Source organism: Saccoglossus kowalevskii, chromosome 2 (assembly GCF_978046115.1).
Source record: "Saccoglossus kowalevskii chromosome 2, keSacKowa6.1, whole genome shotgun sequence".
In the NCBI taxonomy this organism is placed as follows: Eukaryota; Metazoa; Hemichordata; class Enteropneusta; family Harrimaniidae; genus Saccoglossus; species Saccoglossus kowalevskii.
This window is the reverse complement of record NC_140642.1, coordinates 885,914-903,583: the sequence shown is the minus strand read 5'-3', so window position 1 is coordinate 903,583 and position 17,670 is coordinate 885,914. Positions and strand designations below refer to the sequence as shown.

Here is a 17,670-nt window from a genome sequence, read left to right as displayed (position 1 = left end):
GTTTAACTTGTTGATGAAAATTGATGCAGCAAAATTTGAAATGTGCGCCTCGTATAAAAATGATTTAAGATCAATTTCCAGTTCTTGTATAATTATCCTCAAATAGCAATAATGTTGGCCATGTGTACATTGGTGCAGTTTCAATAATGTTTACTTGACTTCTTGTATACCAAACTGTGGATGTTGTTGGTCCTTCTACCACCTCACACTTTATCTTCTTCCACAGAGTAGTATGTCCCTATCTGCTTGTTCTGTGGTTCTGTTTATATTCAATTACTTAACTCTCACTGCAGAATACAATGTATAACTGGAGTTTATTAAATATTTTGTTTTATTTTAATAGGTTTTTTGTGAATAATCTGTGTACAAAGTCACCTGAAGCAACTGTAATAGAAAAAAAAGAGAAAACTTTTCTCAATGCCTTGGTGGATAATGAAAAAGACTCAACACTTCAAAGTGATGTGACTATGGGGGAAGATGAAGAAGAAATGGAAGCTGAAACGTCAAGTTGTTGTGTCACAAATGAAGATGACCAAGCTGTGAACTCTTCATTGAACAAATTTATATTTACAAAAGGGGAAAATAATTTAAAGCATCATGAAACACAAGTTGGTGTCATTAATAATTATGTTACTAACAATATTGTAAAACATAACAAACTTGCAGATGATGAAAAGGATGTTGCCATGACTACAAATACTTATTTAGCGAATGATGAAAAAGCAAAGAAGAACGATGAAGAAAAATTATCCACGTCTAAGAGCTTACTTTCTAGGCTTAGCTCTTTTAAGTGGAACAAAGGAGAAAAGAAATCGGGGTATTTTTCAAAAATGCCTTTTAAAAATTCAAGAGAAGCGGATGGACAGTTTAAACAAGTCAAGAGAGCTTCACAAGAATATAATGCTGATGATGACTTAATATGTTTGCCACAACTAATTGTACCTGATGCAGACTTGCATGTAACACACTTACAAAATGACAGTGGTATTAATATGTCAGGAAGTATAAACAGTACTGAAGATAGCGAAGAAGAGAAGCTCTCATTGAACTGCAGTCTCAGATCTGGTGAATCACTTGGAGGGGAAAAGTATTCTGATATTATCAATTTAGATGTTGAAGAATTGATGTGTAGTCAGGGTAGCCTTCCATCATCACAGAGCAGTTTTTCAGGGGTAAGTATGAATGTCTTGAAAGGGAAAAGTCTTACATCATTACTAATGTTCATAGCATCCTAATCTACCATACCTGCATTGTATACACTTTCACTTTCATTTGTTTCCACTGTACAGGTGTACTATGGTTGTCATATTCAAGTTCCACTCATTCTATGCATGTTATTATCCCTTTCCACTGTACAGGTGTACTATGGTTGTCATATTCAAGTTCCACTCATTCTATGCATGTTATTATCCCTTTCCACTGTACAGGTGTACTATGGTTGTCATATTCAAGTTCCACTCATTCTATGCATGTTATTATCCTTTCCACTGTACAGGTGTACTATGGTTGTCATATTCAAGTTCCACTCATTCTATGCATGTTATTATCCCTTTTCACTGTACAGGTGTACTATGGTTGTCATATTCAAGTTCCACTCATTCTATGCATGTTATTATCCTTTCCACTGTACAGGTGTACTATGGTTGTCATATTCAAGTTCCACTCATTCTATGCATGCTATTATCCCTTTCCACTGTACAGGTGTACTATGGTTGTCATATTCAAGTTCCACTCATTCTATGCATGTTATTATCCCTTTTCACTGTACAGGTGTACTATGGTTGTCATATTCAAGTTCCACTCATTCTATGCATGTTATTATCCCTTTCCACTGTACAGGTGTACTATGGTTGTCATATTCAAGTTCCACTCATTCTATGCATGTTATTATCCCTTTCCATTGTACAGGTGTACTATGGTTGTCATATTCAAGTTCCACTCATTCTATGCATGTTATTATCCCTTTCCATTGTACAGGTGTACTATGGTTGTCATATTCAAGTTCCACTCATTCTATGCATGTTATTATCCCTTTCCACTGTACAGGTGTACTATGGTTGTCATATTCAAGTTCCACTCATTCTATGCATGTTATTATCCCTTTCCACTATCAGACTTTATATCACCTTTCACAAAGTTTTGTTTCATACATGTATGTATTTCATTTCAGATTAAACGTCAAGGATTGTCCAAAAGTTCAAGTTCTAGAAAAACAGCAAGTAAGTTCATTTATCATCGTGTTTTTTAGAAAATAACAATGCAGAATATATTCAATAAAGTACTTTTTTAGTCCCCGTTCAGGCGCAGCCTGATTTCTCCATTGCATGCAATTTATTATAGTACTGTTTATACATGTATTCTGTTCGGCTCAGTGGTCTCATTCACTAGTTACTAGAAGAACTAGTAACCTTATTTGATTTCAAGAACTTCAAGAAGGCGACATAAGAGACGTGTTTGCAAAGGTAAGTTCTCCAGTTTCAGCAAAATTGAATGTATTTTGGGGTATGATTGGTGTACATTCCGTGACGTACGTACAGACGTGAATATTATGATGATTGCCAGCTTTATATTCTTGTGAAAAGCAAAAAAAGCAAACAATTGTCTCCAATTTACGAAACTAGTTTGTAAATTGTATACCCTGTCAAATTATTGTACACGGACAATTAATTCATGGGGACATAGTTTCAAGTAAATCGTTATCCGGTCTTTTGCTTGTGTCGCGATTTCCGAATTATACACAACTGGGGGGGGGGGGGGGGGTGTCTCTGTGTCGATCAACTTATTCATTATATAATAGTAGGTTGCCTATGATTATATTCGTATTTTTATGTTGTGAGCATTAAACTGTTAGTTGTAATGAAGATTTTGCCGATCTCGTGCGATTCAACATGGCCGATGTGCAGTGACAACACGTGTATGGACGGTCGTTCGAGTAGTCTGCAACGGACCATGAAATCGTCCGGCGTTTTTTCGTCATTTTTTTTTTTAGTTTTTTTTTAATATTTTAGTTATTTCATTCACTTCTGGCGCCTAAAAGAGTCTAATTTATATTTTACCGTAGTCATTGACACCTATTGTGAATAGCCCGAATGGGTAAGCTTCGTTTCGACAATGAGCTGTTATTTCTGGGAACAATGTTAAATTATTCTTTGAATGTTGTATTTTGAAAACAACTAATTTTTTGATTAAAAAAAATCATGCCGTTTTCACCGTCAAAATCAAAGCATAAAGATCTTGCTAGAACATCGGTAAATCTACTACCGCGTTGCGTTCACCACGAGGTCACTGAACCGTCATTAACATATTTAAATGAGCCACCTGTAAATGAGAACATGGCGGATGTCTTAACGCTTCGAGCATTTACATTCGACCGAAATCATTCATTTACGATGAAACTAAGTTGAATATTACTTCCAATTTATAAAAATTCAACGAATTAAATTTGTGTGCGTTATTATAATCATTACTGAATAATAATCAACAATTTCAATACTTCGAAAACAAGTAAGTTATTCACTTGCGAAACACAGAATGATCAGATTGTGCTACTGTGATCATTTGCTACCGGTACTAACCACTAAGCAATGTATTTGTGTTTGTATTTATTCGAAACTTCTTTTAGAACATACTTAACTTTTCGTTATCAACAAGATTATAAAAAAAATAATGCATGTTACAGTATGTGAATTTTTTGGGGGGATTCAATTCCAACATTTCGCGATGCTATGAACCAAAGGCCTTTCACTCTTTTCTGAGTGTGACACCTAAACCAGAGGTTTTATGGTGTATAAACTGGCACTAAATGAAAAGGCTGTTGAACCTTATTCAAATTTATAAGTACATGTTATTATGCATTTCATTATGAAAACTGACTAAATTAAATGTGATCTTATTTTTAATTATGATTTATATCGGTAATGATGTTTTCATTCAATATTAATTGTGCAATTGTTAAAATGTCTACCTACACATTTATTGTTTTTGTTTCTGTTGCCCTGAAATAGACATTTGTAAATAAAAAAAAAAATTAAAAAAATCATGCTTGATTAAAATTCAAAAAAAAAGGTGTAGTCATGTAGCCCCTTCCTGTTACCTGTTTTCAACTTCTTCCAAAGTAAAACTGGCGAAGCCTTGTAATTGCCATACAATCATCAACTGTGGGAAAACTTTGTTATTGAAAATCTTTATTTTGTTGTCTGTGAATAAATATGATATTTGAAATGGCGTAATGGTGCAAAATATTCTCAATCGGTCTGCTGATGACACTACACTGCATTTATGCACAGTCAGTATCCCAATGCGCGATCACAGCTGACTAAGTGATGATGGTGGTTGAAATGGAAAACTGAATACAAAAATCCAGTAATATCTCAAACAAATTTCCGTCTGCTGTGAATGCATGTTTCGTTGCATCAAATAAATAACCCAATTTTATGATAGAAGCTTGCAATCTTGTGCCATACAGGGTCAAGTGATTGAGCAATAACAAATGTGATTTTATGTATTAGGTCATTGAATGTATCCAAGAACATGGTACCGATGATCTGAAATTTCAGGAGTGCTCGCTGAAGGTTTATCAATCTTGCGTATTGTCTTGTTCTTTTTCAATCCTGCATTTCAGTTACTAGAATTCATACTAAAAAAAATAGTTTCTGTTTTTCTTCTAAGAATTCGGCCACTTTCAAAAACAAGTATTTTTCCAAGGCCGAAATGCAAGAAGAATACAAAACTACTGTGATTTCATAGCGATACCTGTAGGGCCATTGTCAATTAGTTCGCCTGATCAACACAGCGTTATGCATAGGACTGATATTGAATCACGGAGAGTAAAATCTTGTGATACTAATCTCTAGAACCAACTCAGATTGGTACATATGTCTTATGAACCCACATGTGTATATCTTTGACTATACTCATTTTAAACTTCTTTTTTTTTACAGTGGTGCTGTGAACTGAATTTTTTCTGGGTTCCTACAACACGGAGTGTCAGGGACTTTATTGAAATGTTGTACACAAATTTCATTAAATCCTGAATATATCTAGAAGTCAAAATTAAATGGTTTACAGTATTTTATACCCGTTAATAATTGAAATGCAATAATATCACTGCACTAAAACGACTTCAAACAATTATTGTTACTTCTCCATTGAAGGTTATGAGCAGACCAACCTTTACTTGCTCTGAAAACATAGCTTTTACAATTGTTTAAATTAACAGATGTTGTTCTATGTACGATGAATACATTTTAAATAATAAACCTTACTGTGTTAATAACAAATTGTATTTGACATCATGAGAATGATTCTGATGCCCAGTGGTGATGCTGAAACAAACCCAGGTCCTGGTAATATACTAAGACCTGATTAACAAAGAAGTCATGTACATCAAGGTTCACTCAGATTTATGAATGCAGTTTCTTGAGCAAGTATACATGTATGACAGATAGTTTGTTGCACTTGTGTACTCTGAGATTCTGAACATGGGTCAGTGGAAGTTTTTAGTGGTCAGTACAAAACTAGATCATCGGAAATCACTTTATGATGAGTTGTAACCACAAAGAGTACATATTTATTCACCTGTTTGCAGATGTTCCTTGTACAACTTTATAATCAATTAACGAGGACTGTGACATTTCATGTCTTGTTAAAAAAAAAAATGGTGGCCATTTTGTTTTAATGAATATCTCTGACATGCCTTGACCAATCATGTTCAAATGTTGTATATATATGTCATGCATCCTGTCGCACTATGCACATGTAATTGTTCGATGATCAGATTCAAGATGGTCGAATGATGGCTATTTTAATGTTTAATCAAAATCAAGCATTTCTGCCATTCCAAGCCAGATTTCAGTCATCCATGGGCGAATTTTGTTCATACTTGTTAAAAACATCAGACATTATGGACCTAGATGCAAAAATCTGGAAAAAAATTTTGGCCCGCCGTTGCCATAGCAACAACCAAAAAGCTGTTTTTTCGCCTCCTACAAATTTAGGTTAAAACACTTCAGACATACCTCATTCTGCTCAGCTTGAGTGTGGGCACAAAGTTACTACTAGTGTTTGAATTTTTGATATCTTTTTTCATTTGACCCCAAACGGCTTTTAACTCCTCTGTGATTTTTTCGGCTCGGCTGATTTTGTTCATACTTCACAGGTAGGTTGTACCGTCACTAATTGGAAAAAAAATTCTGACCCACCACTGCCATTGCAACATCCAAAAAAATGATTTTTGAATACTTTCGCCCCCAGTTTTGTAATAGCAGTTTTCAAATGACCATGCTTTCTATTTTGGCTCTGTTGCGCACTGGTAGATCACCGACGCCGACATTGTTACACTGTATCAACGTAATCCCAACGCAACTTTGAATGAACTGTAAATGCTGCCTTCATTCTAGAAAAAACTATCGCAGTACATATTAATTACCTAATTTGCATAATTAATTAATTTTCAGCTTTTGATATTTCAAGTAGTGATCATCCCATTTCAATGAAACTTGGTACATAGTTACTTAAAAAATGTGCAGAGACATGATTAGTTTTGGGGTAAATATTTGTGTATATTAATTACTTTATTAGCATAATTAGTTAATTTTCAGCTTTTCATCTGATATCTCAAGTACTAATCATCATATTTCAATGAGACTTGCTACATCTATCTTCTAGGACTATGCACAGACCTGATTAGTTTTAGAGTAAATAATTGTGGATATTAATTATCTAATTTGCATAATTAGTTATTTTTTCCATGAATGTTCCACTGATGTATAAAAAACCACTAATTCGATTTTTAATGATACTTTTAAAGAGTACTCATCGTCATTTCAATGAACCTACACTATGCAGAGCCCTAATTAGTTTTTGGTAAATATTTATGCTTATTAATCACTTAATTAACACTGATATCTCAATTACTGATCATCACATTTGAATAAAATTTGGTACATAAATGCTCTAGGACAATAGACAGACCCGATTAATTTTGGGTTGAAATTTGTTCATATTAATTCTCTAATAATATTCATAGTTTTTTTGTTCTAATCACATTTCAATAAAACTTGGTACATAGATATTACATTACGCAGACCTTATTAGTTTTACATTCAAATGTGTTCATATTAGTTACCTGATTTACATAATTAGTTTTCAGCTTTTCGATCAATATCTAAAATACAAGTAATTTTGAATTAATTTTTATTGTGTCGTCAATACTCTCAGCACAGTTCTTTCTAAGCTTTCTTTGATTTTTTCTTACTCAGAGAATCAAAAATGAAAAAGCAAAAACAAAAATTTCAAGTGCCCATGAACCTGCATCTAATCCTTAATGTTACAATTTTTTGAATATCAAGCATTTAAGCAATTCTTGATCATAATCAGTTGTGCAAAAGTTTTGATCAAACTTTGCATGTCACTTTGTTTGTCAGATTAGACTCGAAATGGTAGCCATTTTGTTTTAGTGGATAGTTTTGGAGCCATATCACTGACATTCTCCGACTGTTCATGTTAAAATTTCTTGAACTTGAGAACTCACAGTGGCTATGTAGTGCAATTACTGGTGTTTCAAAATTTTGTGAAATCTTTTATTTAAAAAACTAGTAGCTTTGCGGTAAGGGAGTTTAATTCTTCTGTGATTTTTCTGGCTTGGCCGATTTCGCTCAAGCGTGACAGGTATGTCACACCTTCACCCTAGTTATTAGAAAAAATCTGGGGGGGGAATGTGGCCCACCATTGCCATAGCAACAGCCAAAAAACTGATTTTTGAATAGCTTTGAGCCAAATGTATCTCCTCTTACAAATTCAGGATAAAATACCTCAGACATAGCTCAATTCACTACGTTCAATTTCCCATTATAGACTCTGGTCAGTCAAAATGACTATTTTGAACAGTAGGCATTTATCACCGATTCTGACAATGACCGAGAGATAGAATCTAGGTCAGGGGAAGCCCCATGACCCCAAGATTCTTTTCCCTTGCGTCACGAACCACATGACCGAGGCCATATGGCGGTGCCATTATGCCTGGCTTATCACTCTGATTTATCTCCACCTCGTATGGAGAAGAAATCTAGGGAGCTTTGCCTGGATCGCTTGCTTTTTCCTGTCCAGGTTTCTAGCTTGGGTTGTTGCCGCTGGGCGGCATCTGACATTGTAGCTGGTAGGATAAGTTTTCTTTGTCATTTTTACCCTTGTGTCGTTTTCCCTTTTGTGTGTAGCATTTTTCACAACAAAGAAATAAAACCCGGGCGTCGTAGCTTAATCTCTTGTTGATTGCGTTACGTCACCTTTTACTACTGTAATTCGCTTCCCTAATGCATGTCGTCTTCATTTTATGCTTGATCTACATATTTAGAAATGAATAGATGTAATGACAGTACCAGGACTTGCTGCCGTTTCTTGGTATCCTCATTTTTGAGTCAACTGTGCAGTGGTTATATTCAGAATTTACCAGCATAGAGCCTGCATCCGATATGTTTTTTGCCTTGGCTGCGTGCGAGGTTTGGGGTCTTTGCCTTGAAGGCGTGTATTTTTAGTCCCTGTTCGGACGCAGTTCGAAAACGAGGACTTAAGTGTTAATCCGTCCGTGCTTGCGTGCGTCCGGACCTGTATCTTAGAAATGCCTGGACCAATCACAATCAAACTTCACACATACATCATACATGATATTATACATGATATTATACATGATATTATACATGATATTATACATGATATTATACTTATGCACGTCAAATTGTTACACGATTTGATGCAAGATGGCCGAATGGCGGCCATTTTGTTTTAATGAATGTGGTTCTAGTGCCATATCTGTGACTTGCTGTGACTGATTATGTTCAAATTTTAAATATTCATTATACATCATGTCATAGATAGACAAATATATTGGTTTGACAATGCTATTCAAAATGGCCGAAAGGTGGCCATTTTTGTGCTAAAAAAATCCTCAAATATCAAGCATTTCTTGCATAATTTTATGAATGGATTTTGTTCAATCTTATAACATACATTTGACATTACAGGTTCCTGATGCACGTCATTTTATTTTTCAGATTGGATTCAAAATGGCTGACTGGCGGCCATTTTGTTTTAATGATTGGGCTTCAAGAGCCATATCTATGAAATGCTTCGACTGACTATATTCAAATATATGTACTTGTATTCAAAATGGCTGATTTTGAATGCTGTTTCAGAGCAATATCTCTCAATATGGACAAGTACTTGTTTGAGGATCAGATACAAATGTCAATCATTTTAATGTTTAAAAATCATATTCCTGACATGATTATATTCCAGCTATATTACTGTAAACAAAATTATATATCTTAAATTTGATAACTAACAGGAACTGTGCCATGCATGGCTTGTTCACTGGAATTCTGAGATATATTTTTTCAGAGCCATCAAAATCGCTGAGACTGACCGCGACACTCATATTTTCACAGCAAGGTCGCACGTCCAGTAAAAATCTGTTAAAGTGAGTTGCGTGTTTGGCATGAGTGGAAAGTTCTCATGCTCGGCTACCGGTGCTTCGCGTACCGGGACGTCGAGTAGGAGGCCCGACAGTGGACGGACCGATATCCCCCCCCCCCACTAATCGGAGGGCATCCAGTGTTTTACCGGCTACAGCAAGGCTGTGCCCCTGGAGGTTTTTCCTTTGTGGATCCTTCCTCGCACGGTGCCGGGTTTGCCTCCGAGTTGAGGGGCTTGGTCGAAGGACTGTCGGGGCAAATGTCTCTGACGGAGTCGGAGCGCGCTGTCTCCACGAAAGCTTCGTTTGCATTGAAACGCGTCTCTTTCAGGGGGACCCCCCCCCCCCCCCCCCCCCCCCCCCCCGTTCCCGGCCGCGGCTCTCCCACTATTTTGGGGGAGGCCGGGGCTCAGGCTAATTGCACCGGGTCTTCCCTGGAGCCTCGGGCACTGAATGCCAACGGCCAGGGTTCGTCACACGGTAATGGTACAACGGTAACGAATTTACCCTTTTGTCCAGTCTCCGCTGTCGGTTTTGACTCCCTTCTTACCGACCCATGGGTGTCCCCAGAGGGAACCGACCCTGTCATGAAACGCATGGTCGAACACGCTCTCTCTCGCATATTTAAAATGGAAAGGAAAATTAACACAATTCGCTCGCGTTGGATACAGCCGATCCCTTGGGCGGCCCCTCAGAGTCTTCCATCCGTAACAACTCGGTGAGCCACGCCTTTAGGGTGATACGGAGTATAAACGATCCTAGTGATACAATGTAAATACCCCCACCCCTGATCCTAAGGCGACCACTTACAGTTGCTTCATCGCTTATGGGATCACAGGCGTCGGGATACAAAGTAACCTTTCTCTGTCCGCGGAGTGGGACGCAGGGCGCGCAAACAGTGTTGATGAGCAGACGTTGGTCAGCCGCGGAGGAAGTAACGTTTAAGGCCCCTGAAGTGGCTGGATGCTATATCTATTAAGGTGTCTTATAACTTCAACCATCCTGGTATCCCTGGGTAGTGCTCATCGTCAATAAGTCTACAACCAATTGAACTTAAACAATGTGGATCTTTTATTCAATCCTAATCTAAATAACTCATCACATCAATAATTCAACATACAATTGGCAAAGGCCCATTAGCCCATTAACTGTAAGAAACAAATACAGGATTTTTAATATAATGTCCTTTTCGTTGACGTTCATTAAACTAACTAAAGCAGACAACTTCACAATGTTGTCTCTAAATATATAGCAAACAACAAAATTCAATAAACATAACACGTTTCAGGTATAATAAATCACAAACCATATTATCTACTTCGTATCTACCTCAGGGCCAGCATTAATGCTGTTTAATACGTTAACTCCCATAATATCCTTTGTCAATCATAGAAATGATAAAACTATCGTAAATTCATGTACAAAAATACGTGTCTCATTGATAAGTGTTGCGTAGTATCTAAAAATAGACTGCAAAAACACATGGTTTTCTCACTGAAAAAGTGTCAATACAAACATAAAATATTTCTAATCGTACCAAACTGATCGGCTAACCCGGGAACACTGATTTTTGGAACTCAATCGCTTCTATTTGTGTCACTTTAACGCTGAGATTCCATCTATTTGAGTCAAAAATACATCAACCTTCGACAGCGTTGTCTTTCCAATGATAACTCTTCAAATCTAAGATGGCCGTCAAAAACCAAAGTATTGCCACTAGACGGCGCAAGTCACAGAACTGATTATACAATACGTTTACGTGAGATTTGGATAAAGCATATGACCATCTCGCATTTGGCCACTACAGCCCCTCTGGTGGGGTTAAATCTTATGCAACACTTTGCGCGGGACCAAATGCGAGTTGAATCGCCCAGCTGGGCCAAGTATTTGAATTTTGGGTGCCCCCCCCCCCCCCCACCAAATGTCGGTACACCTCAAGCCATACCTAGACGACTGGTTACTACACAACCCGGACAAGGGGTTATTAGCCAAACACGTCAGGCTAACACAGGATTTACTTCACCAGTTGAACTCTTTAGTAAATCGGCAAGTCCCATCTCGACCCAACACGCACTTGGTGTCCCTGGGCATGGAGTTTGACACAGAGGTAAGCTTGGTATAGCTATTTCAACGCCTAGTCAGCGTTCCCTCAGTGTCCCTCCGAGAACTAATGCGGATCATCGGAATGATGATCTTGGTTTGAAGGGTGGTTCCCCAGGCCGCACTACGCAGCCGCCCGGTATAACACTTATTATTACAACGCTGAGCTCTCCTATAGGAACTAGATAGGCGGGTTTGATCTCGGACCAAGTGAAAGAAGCCCTGCCCTGGTGGTTGTCACTGACTAACCTCGGACAGGGGGCCCCCTTGGGCCCCCTTGGGCCCACTCGCTGCAAGTATGACTCTGGTAACAGATGCCTCCCCCCAGGGTTGGAGAGCACATCTATTGGACGAACAAGCCCAAGGATATGGCCCCGCATTAGTTTCGGGACTACCATATCAAAGCTTTATCTGAGCGGGCTGCTAACGTCCTGGCTAGGGCGAACAGAGATTCCACCATCGCGGCCTACATTTCTAGGCTGCGAGCATACACTGATTGGTGTAGCGGAAAGGAGATTGATCCATACCATCCCTCTATTGGCCAGGTAGCAGGCTCCTTCGTCCACTTGTTTGACGAAGTGGGTTTGTCCTACGCACCGATCGCTGGCTGCAGGTCGGCCTTGTCCCCCACCATTGAGAACGTGCGGGAACAAGACTAGTCGATTCACGGTACGAGGTTTTACCCAGAATTCAACACGTTCTGTACCAATGCATATTGCTATGCGCAGAACTGAAAATTCTGGCATCGTTCTGCGCAAAAACAGTTTTTAGCTCGTGAGTTGTTTCTGTGTTCGCCTTCCATGTGCTTATCGTGCGATTTATTGTACCAATATCACATTTTCTGGACGTATTCCTACACAATCATGCCAAGAGCATTCAAAAGAGTCAAGCAGGAAAGTTTAGCCGCAAAATCACGTGGGGAAATCGGCTTCAACTGCTCAGTCGATCGCCGATGTTGTCATCGACACCCAAGGTCGTTCGCTTTCTGATCTTTCTTCCGAGATTTTGACTCGAATATTCGGGTTTTGTTGCTTTTTTAATGACAGTATGATAGTTCACAGTTTGAGAAAGTTAAAACAATGTGCTCACTTCGAATGGTTTGTAGGCGATTTTATGCTATCGCGTCGAATGATTTGTTCGTTATGGGAATGACTGCCAGCCGTGCTTTTCACAGATTTAAGCTGATGAAGGCGAGATCGCTTGTTGCTAATGAAATAGGGCAACTTTCCGATTTGATCATTCAAAAAGGGCCATCTCAAGTAAGACAAGTGGTGAGAAATTTGCTGGAAAATTTAAAGGGTCACGAATGGGATGATTCAAAGAAATATTTGGAAGTCTCTCTTGCAGTTCTATTTAGCACGAAAAGATCAGCAATTTCTAAGAAAGCCACTGGGAGTCGAGCCTACATGTACATCAGTAAAATCTTAAATCAGCACAAGGCAGTAGGTGAAAAGTTGTCTGGATTTGATGAGAGTGCCCTTTGGCAATTACGATTAAATAAAGATAAAGCATTTGCCAAATCAGTATTATCTGTATCATTTTTCAAGGAAGCCATTACATCAGATATTTTGCCTCCTTCTGTTAAATTGGCTTTATTAGCAGCACCATCTTCCCAGAAATTAGATCAGACTACAGATGACACTAAATTACGGAATGATTCTGAAGCAGAACACATGTTTATCCATCTAGGGGGCGGTCTATCTGAAACTGACTATGATGATTTAGAGAAATCTCTGAGAACACAAGAAAATGTTTCAAGAATTCCCAGATTAACTACTTTGAGAAATAATTTGAAATGGTTCCACAATATGGTGTCAGAAACTGCCTCTCAAAATAAAAAGGGCTGGTTTGTTCATTATATTGAAGGCCAGATTTGGAGAAGTGTCCTCAACATATTGACTGAAAACAAATTGGATTATGACCTTGATGATGAAAATGAGACAGAAGTTAGAAATAGTTGTAGGTGAGGGTGGCAACACTTTCCAAGACTTCAAGGGAGTGTCTCAAAATTTCAAAGTATTTGCCATCAGTGGTGCTATACGTCTGATAAAATATAATGGTAATGAAGTATGTAGAGATCCAAATCCACAGTCTGATGCAAGCCGCATTCCATTTGCCATTATAAATGCCCCAGAGAGTGATGCACTGATAGAACTTGATATTCTTCCTGTTCTGGCATGCACTGAAAAATTTGCCCAACATGGTATAAAGGGGATGAAATACTGTAGAAAACTGGAAGGAGATGAAACGGATAAAAGTTTGGTCTTGCAGAGAAAGAGTACCAGTTTTTTCTGCAATTTATGTTTGGCTACAGTTCATAAATGTCACAATCCAAATCATGAATGGGATATGTCTATCACTCTTGCGGATATGAATTCATGGGCAGAAGAAAAAAGTAATGGTCAGAGTAATCATCCTCTTATAAAGTATGACCCCATAAATGAATACACTATGGATCACCTTCATGCTAAATTGAGAAACGTGGGTAAACTAATTGACAAGCTCTTCAACGAGGCTCAAAAGATCGACCAACAACTGGAATTTATACAAAAGTTTGCAAAGTTATCTGAATATTAAAAACATGATGTGAAGCAATATAAATCAAAACTGGTCGACCAATTTGATGCCAAGGTTGAAATTAATGATCAGAAGCAAATCATTCAGCAAAGTTACTTCAAGTTACTAAAAAGGATGATCTTAACAAACTTGATAAAAAACTTGAAGCAGCTTCACTAGCATTTGAAATTAAATACACTGAACACACTGAAGTGAATTTGTTGGATTCTGCTGAATCACATTTGTAATTTTATTTGGCACAAACAAAGAATACAAATGCACACTATGTGCATCACATCTCCATGTTGTATATAAAACCAAGCCAGGTATCACTCGTCACATGCAAACTGTTCATGGTAAGTTCAGCACAAAAGATCTGAAACAAAACACAAGATGCATTACTAATCTCAATATTTAATATAAAAAATCTGTCATAATAAATTATTATTTACACTTGGTAAAACTATTCTAAAGTCAGCCTAAATTGTCAAATTTGTAATGACACTATTTTCTAGGTATTAATTCTTCAACTTCAAACACATCAATGCGTGTCACGTTTACTGGAGAAATGGGGCAAGTGGAGGGGGGCGTGGCACATTTTTTTGAAAATCATTTGTTATTAACTATATTTAGTATATTCTCACTTCAATATTACATAATTTATTATGAATAATATGTCAGAAAATAATATTGATAGAAACTAATGAAATGCATTGGTATCTAAAACAGATACATGGAAAATGTTCATTTTTTCCCTATACCCATAGTATCTCAATAGTGTATATACAATGTATGGTATGCAAATTAATGACAAAATACATTATGATACTTTATTCACTACTCCTATGAGGGACATAACATGTATATGGTCGATCTACATATCGTTGTAAAGCTCTCGAAATCCCCAACAAAATTACGTTTTTCATTTTCACGACCAGCATTTTTGCAACAAAAAAGGCGCCAACAATTGAAGAAATTGAACGTTATTTTCTAAAAATTGCTTTTTTTCGTGTAAAACGTAAAATAAAAAGGACTTACCGAACGTAACATTATGAGCCGCCATGTTGAAAATCCAGAGGAGGCACTCTCGCGGTAATTCTAACATAACAGTGAGAGGAGTAGGCCAAAAACCACCAAAAATGCAGTAATTTCGCATAATCAATTATAGTCTACAACTATTTATTGAAATAGTTAAAACGATCCGGATAAAAAAACTTCAAATACATCAAAAAAATGAGAATCCCAGTATCAAGTTGGGAATGAGGCTGGTGGGTCAATTGAGGTTATAGAATGCTGATAGCGTGTATGCTAGTTTTTCTTTCAATTTGAAATTGCGCCCTCGTGCGAAGATAGTGTATATTGGATGGTACAAAACGCATTGAACTCTGGGATATCACATTTGCTGTGCGATTGTCCTATTAATAGGAGACTATTTACTGCTTTCCAGATGCTGAGACCCCATACAAGAGAACCGCCCAACTGGGACTTGTCGGTTGTTTTGCCCACTCTAAGCAGACCACCCTTTGAGCCTCTTCGATCAGCACCACTCAAATTTTTGACATGGAGAATTGTCTTCCTACTGGCCCTCGCCTTCGGTAGGCGTCGGCCAGAGCTGGGGACATTGTCCTTCTCGGATGATGTACTGCCGTTATGGACAATCAACTTGTGCTAAAGACACGAATTGGGTTTCTCGCCAAGAACCAAAATCCCAGGACACGATCCTCACTCATCGTCATCCTCCGGCTGTCAAATTTTGTCTGCCCACAGGATCAGGAGGAATCGCTTCTCTGCCCGGTTCAAGCACGGAGTTGCTACCAAACCGTACTAGGGATTCAGGACGGGGTGCCAGGCACACGTCTTTATCAACTACCACCTAAGAGACACTGAATCCATTGAGGAGGGTCTCTTTAGGTTGGGTCCAGTCGTAGCGGGTCAGACTTGGTTTGCTGACCCAGCCCGAACGACCACAAGGGTCCCTGCGCATAGGCATTCTGGGCATTTTTGCGGACAGATTTCTCTACCATCACCATTCCCTGGAAGCTCCCAGGTCCCGCTTTTCGACCTATGCCCTCATGCAGAACTGTTTCGGTCTTTACTTCAAAAGTTTACTACCCCCAGAATTGGGTTGGGGTCTAGCTTTCTTGGGCACACCGAACCCTGTCACCATTTTGGCTTCTTGCTCCGGGGATTGCACAGGCAAGGTAAGACACCACCATTTTTTGGTCTTAACTAAGGTGTCGAGTGATTATTGTAGAGTGTTTCATCCCGGACTGGGAAAGGACTTTCATCATTTTTCTGTTTGCACGGAAAACTCGCCACCTATCGGCGTCTGACCCTGCCTACAGTTCAAAATAGTCATTTTGACTGACCGGAGTCTATGGTGGGTAATTGAACATAGTGAATTTAGGCAGAGGGTTCTCAGAACCCGCCTATTCACATAGTTCATACCCACCATAGACTCCGAGCCCAACCACCCCACTCTTTCCGTAGCGTTGGTCTAAGTCCTCAAGGCGGAGAGAAAGGAACAAGAGTGATTAGCCAGTCGTAATGGCGCCGCCATATAGCCTCAGTCACGTGGTTCATGACGTAAGGGAAAAGAATCTTGGGATCATGGGGCTTCCCCTGACCTAGATTCTATCTCTCCGTCTTTGGCAGAATTGCTGATTAATTAATGCCTACAGTTCAAAATATGGTGGGTAATAAACTATGTGAATAGGCGGGTTCGGGGAACCCTCTGCCTAATTCTACTCAGCTTGAGTGTGGGCACAAAGTTACTATTTGAATTTTTGATATCTTTTTTTCATTTCCGAGAAATTTGACCCCAAAGTTGGGGTTACTGTTCACCAAGAATTGCTTTTTAACTCTTCTATGATTTTTTTCGCTTGGCTGATTTTGTTTATACATGTACTTGACAGGCAGGTCGTACCGCCACTAATTGGAATACTTTCACCCCAAATTTATTACCTCTTGCCAGTTTTGTAATAGCAGTGTTTAAATGATCATGCTTTTTATTTTGGATACGTTGCCTGCACACCGGTAAGAGATCACCGGCACCTCCATTGTTACATTGTACACTTTGAACTTTGAATGAATTAAATGCTGCCTTCAATCCAGAAAATACTACCGGTATTGCAAAATGGTTGGAAATAATAAATTAACAGCAGAATACGTCCTAGCAGTAAAATAAAGACTGAGTGTTTTGGTTTTTTTTGGCGAACTTCGTATACGATGCCTAGTGCCTACTGTGGCAACAACAGAAAACATGTCCTTGTTTTTTGAGTGGAGCCGATCACCAGCCAGCCTGCCGGCTTGTTTTAGTATAAGCTAGTAACAACTTGTCAATAATTATTGGATAATTTGTAAGCATAAGATTGTTATGTGAACTTCGTTCATTAATGGAATACTGTGCGATGACGCTATTTTCAGGGCCTAACTGATTCAGACTCCTATATTGACTATGTCCCGGGCTGTTTACTAGTACCATGGATCTAGCTCCATGCTAGTACCAACCTACTTACTTGTCAGTGTCTAACTGTTATATACAGCAC

General features: G+C 38.5%; 1 protein-coding gene and 1 long non-coding RNA gene across 2 annotated transcripts in view; one reads left to right on the top strand and one right to left on the bottom strand.

Moving 5' to 3' along the window:
- Positions 1-17,670, top strand: part of LOC100368501 (exonuclease 1-like) — a 76,223-nt gene that overhangs the window by 56,883 nt on the left and 1,670 nt on the right. Inside the window, exons 12-13 of the mRNA XM_085507698.1 lie at positions 344-1,172; positions 2,171-2,219. Of these exons, the coding sequence (XP_085363824.1) occupies positions 344-1,172; positions 2,171-2,219 (878 nt within the window). The remainder of the gene's footprint in view (positions 1-343; positions 1,173-2,170; positions 2,220-17,670) is intronic.
- On the bottom strand, positions 14,336-15,203 carry LOC146748045 (uncharacterized). The gene is made up of 2 exons (XR_014931011.1): positions 15,161-15,203; positions 14,336-14,498 (listed from the first exon to the last, which is right to left on the bottom strand). It is a non-coding gene; the product is annotated as an uncharacterized LOC146748045 (long non-coding RNA).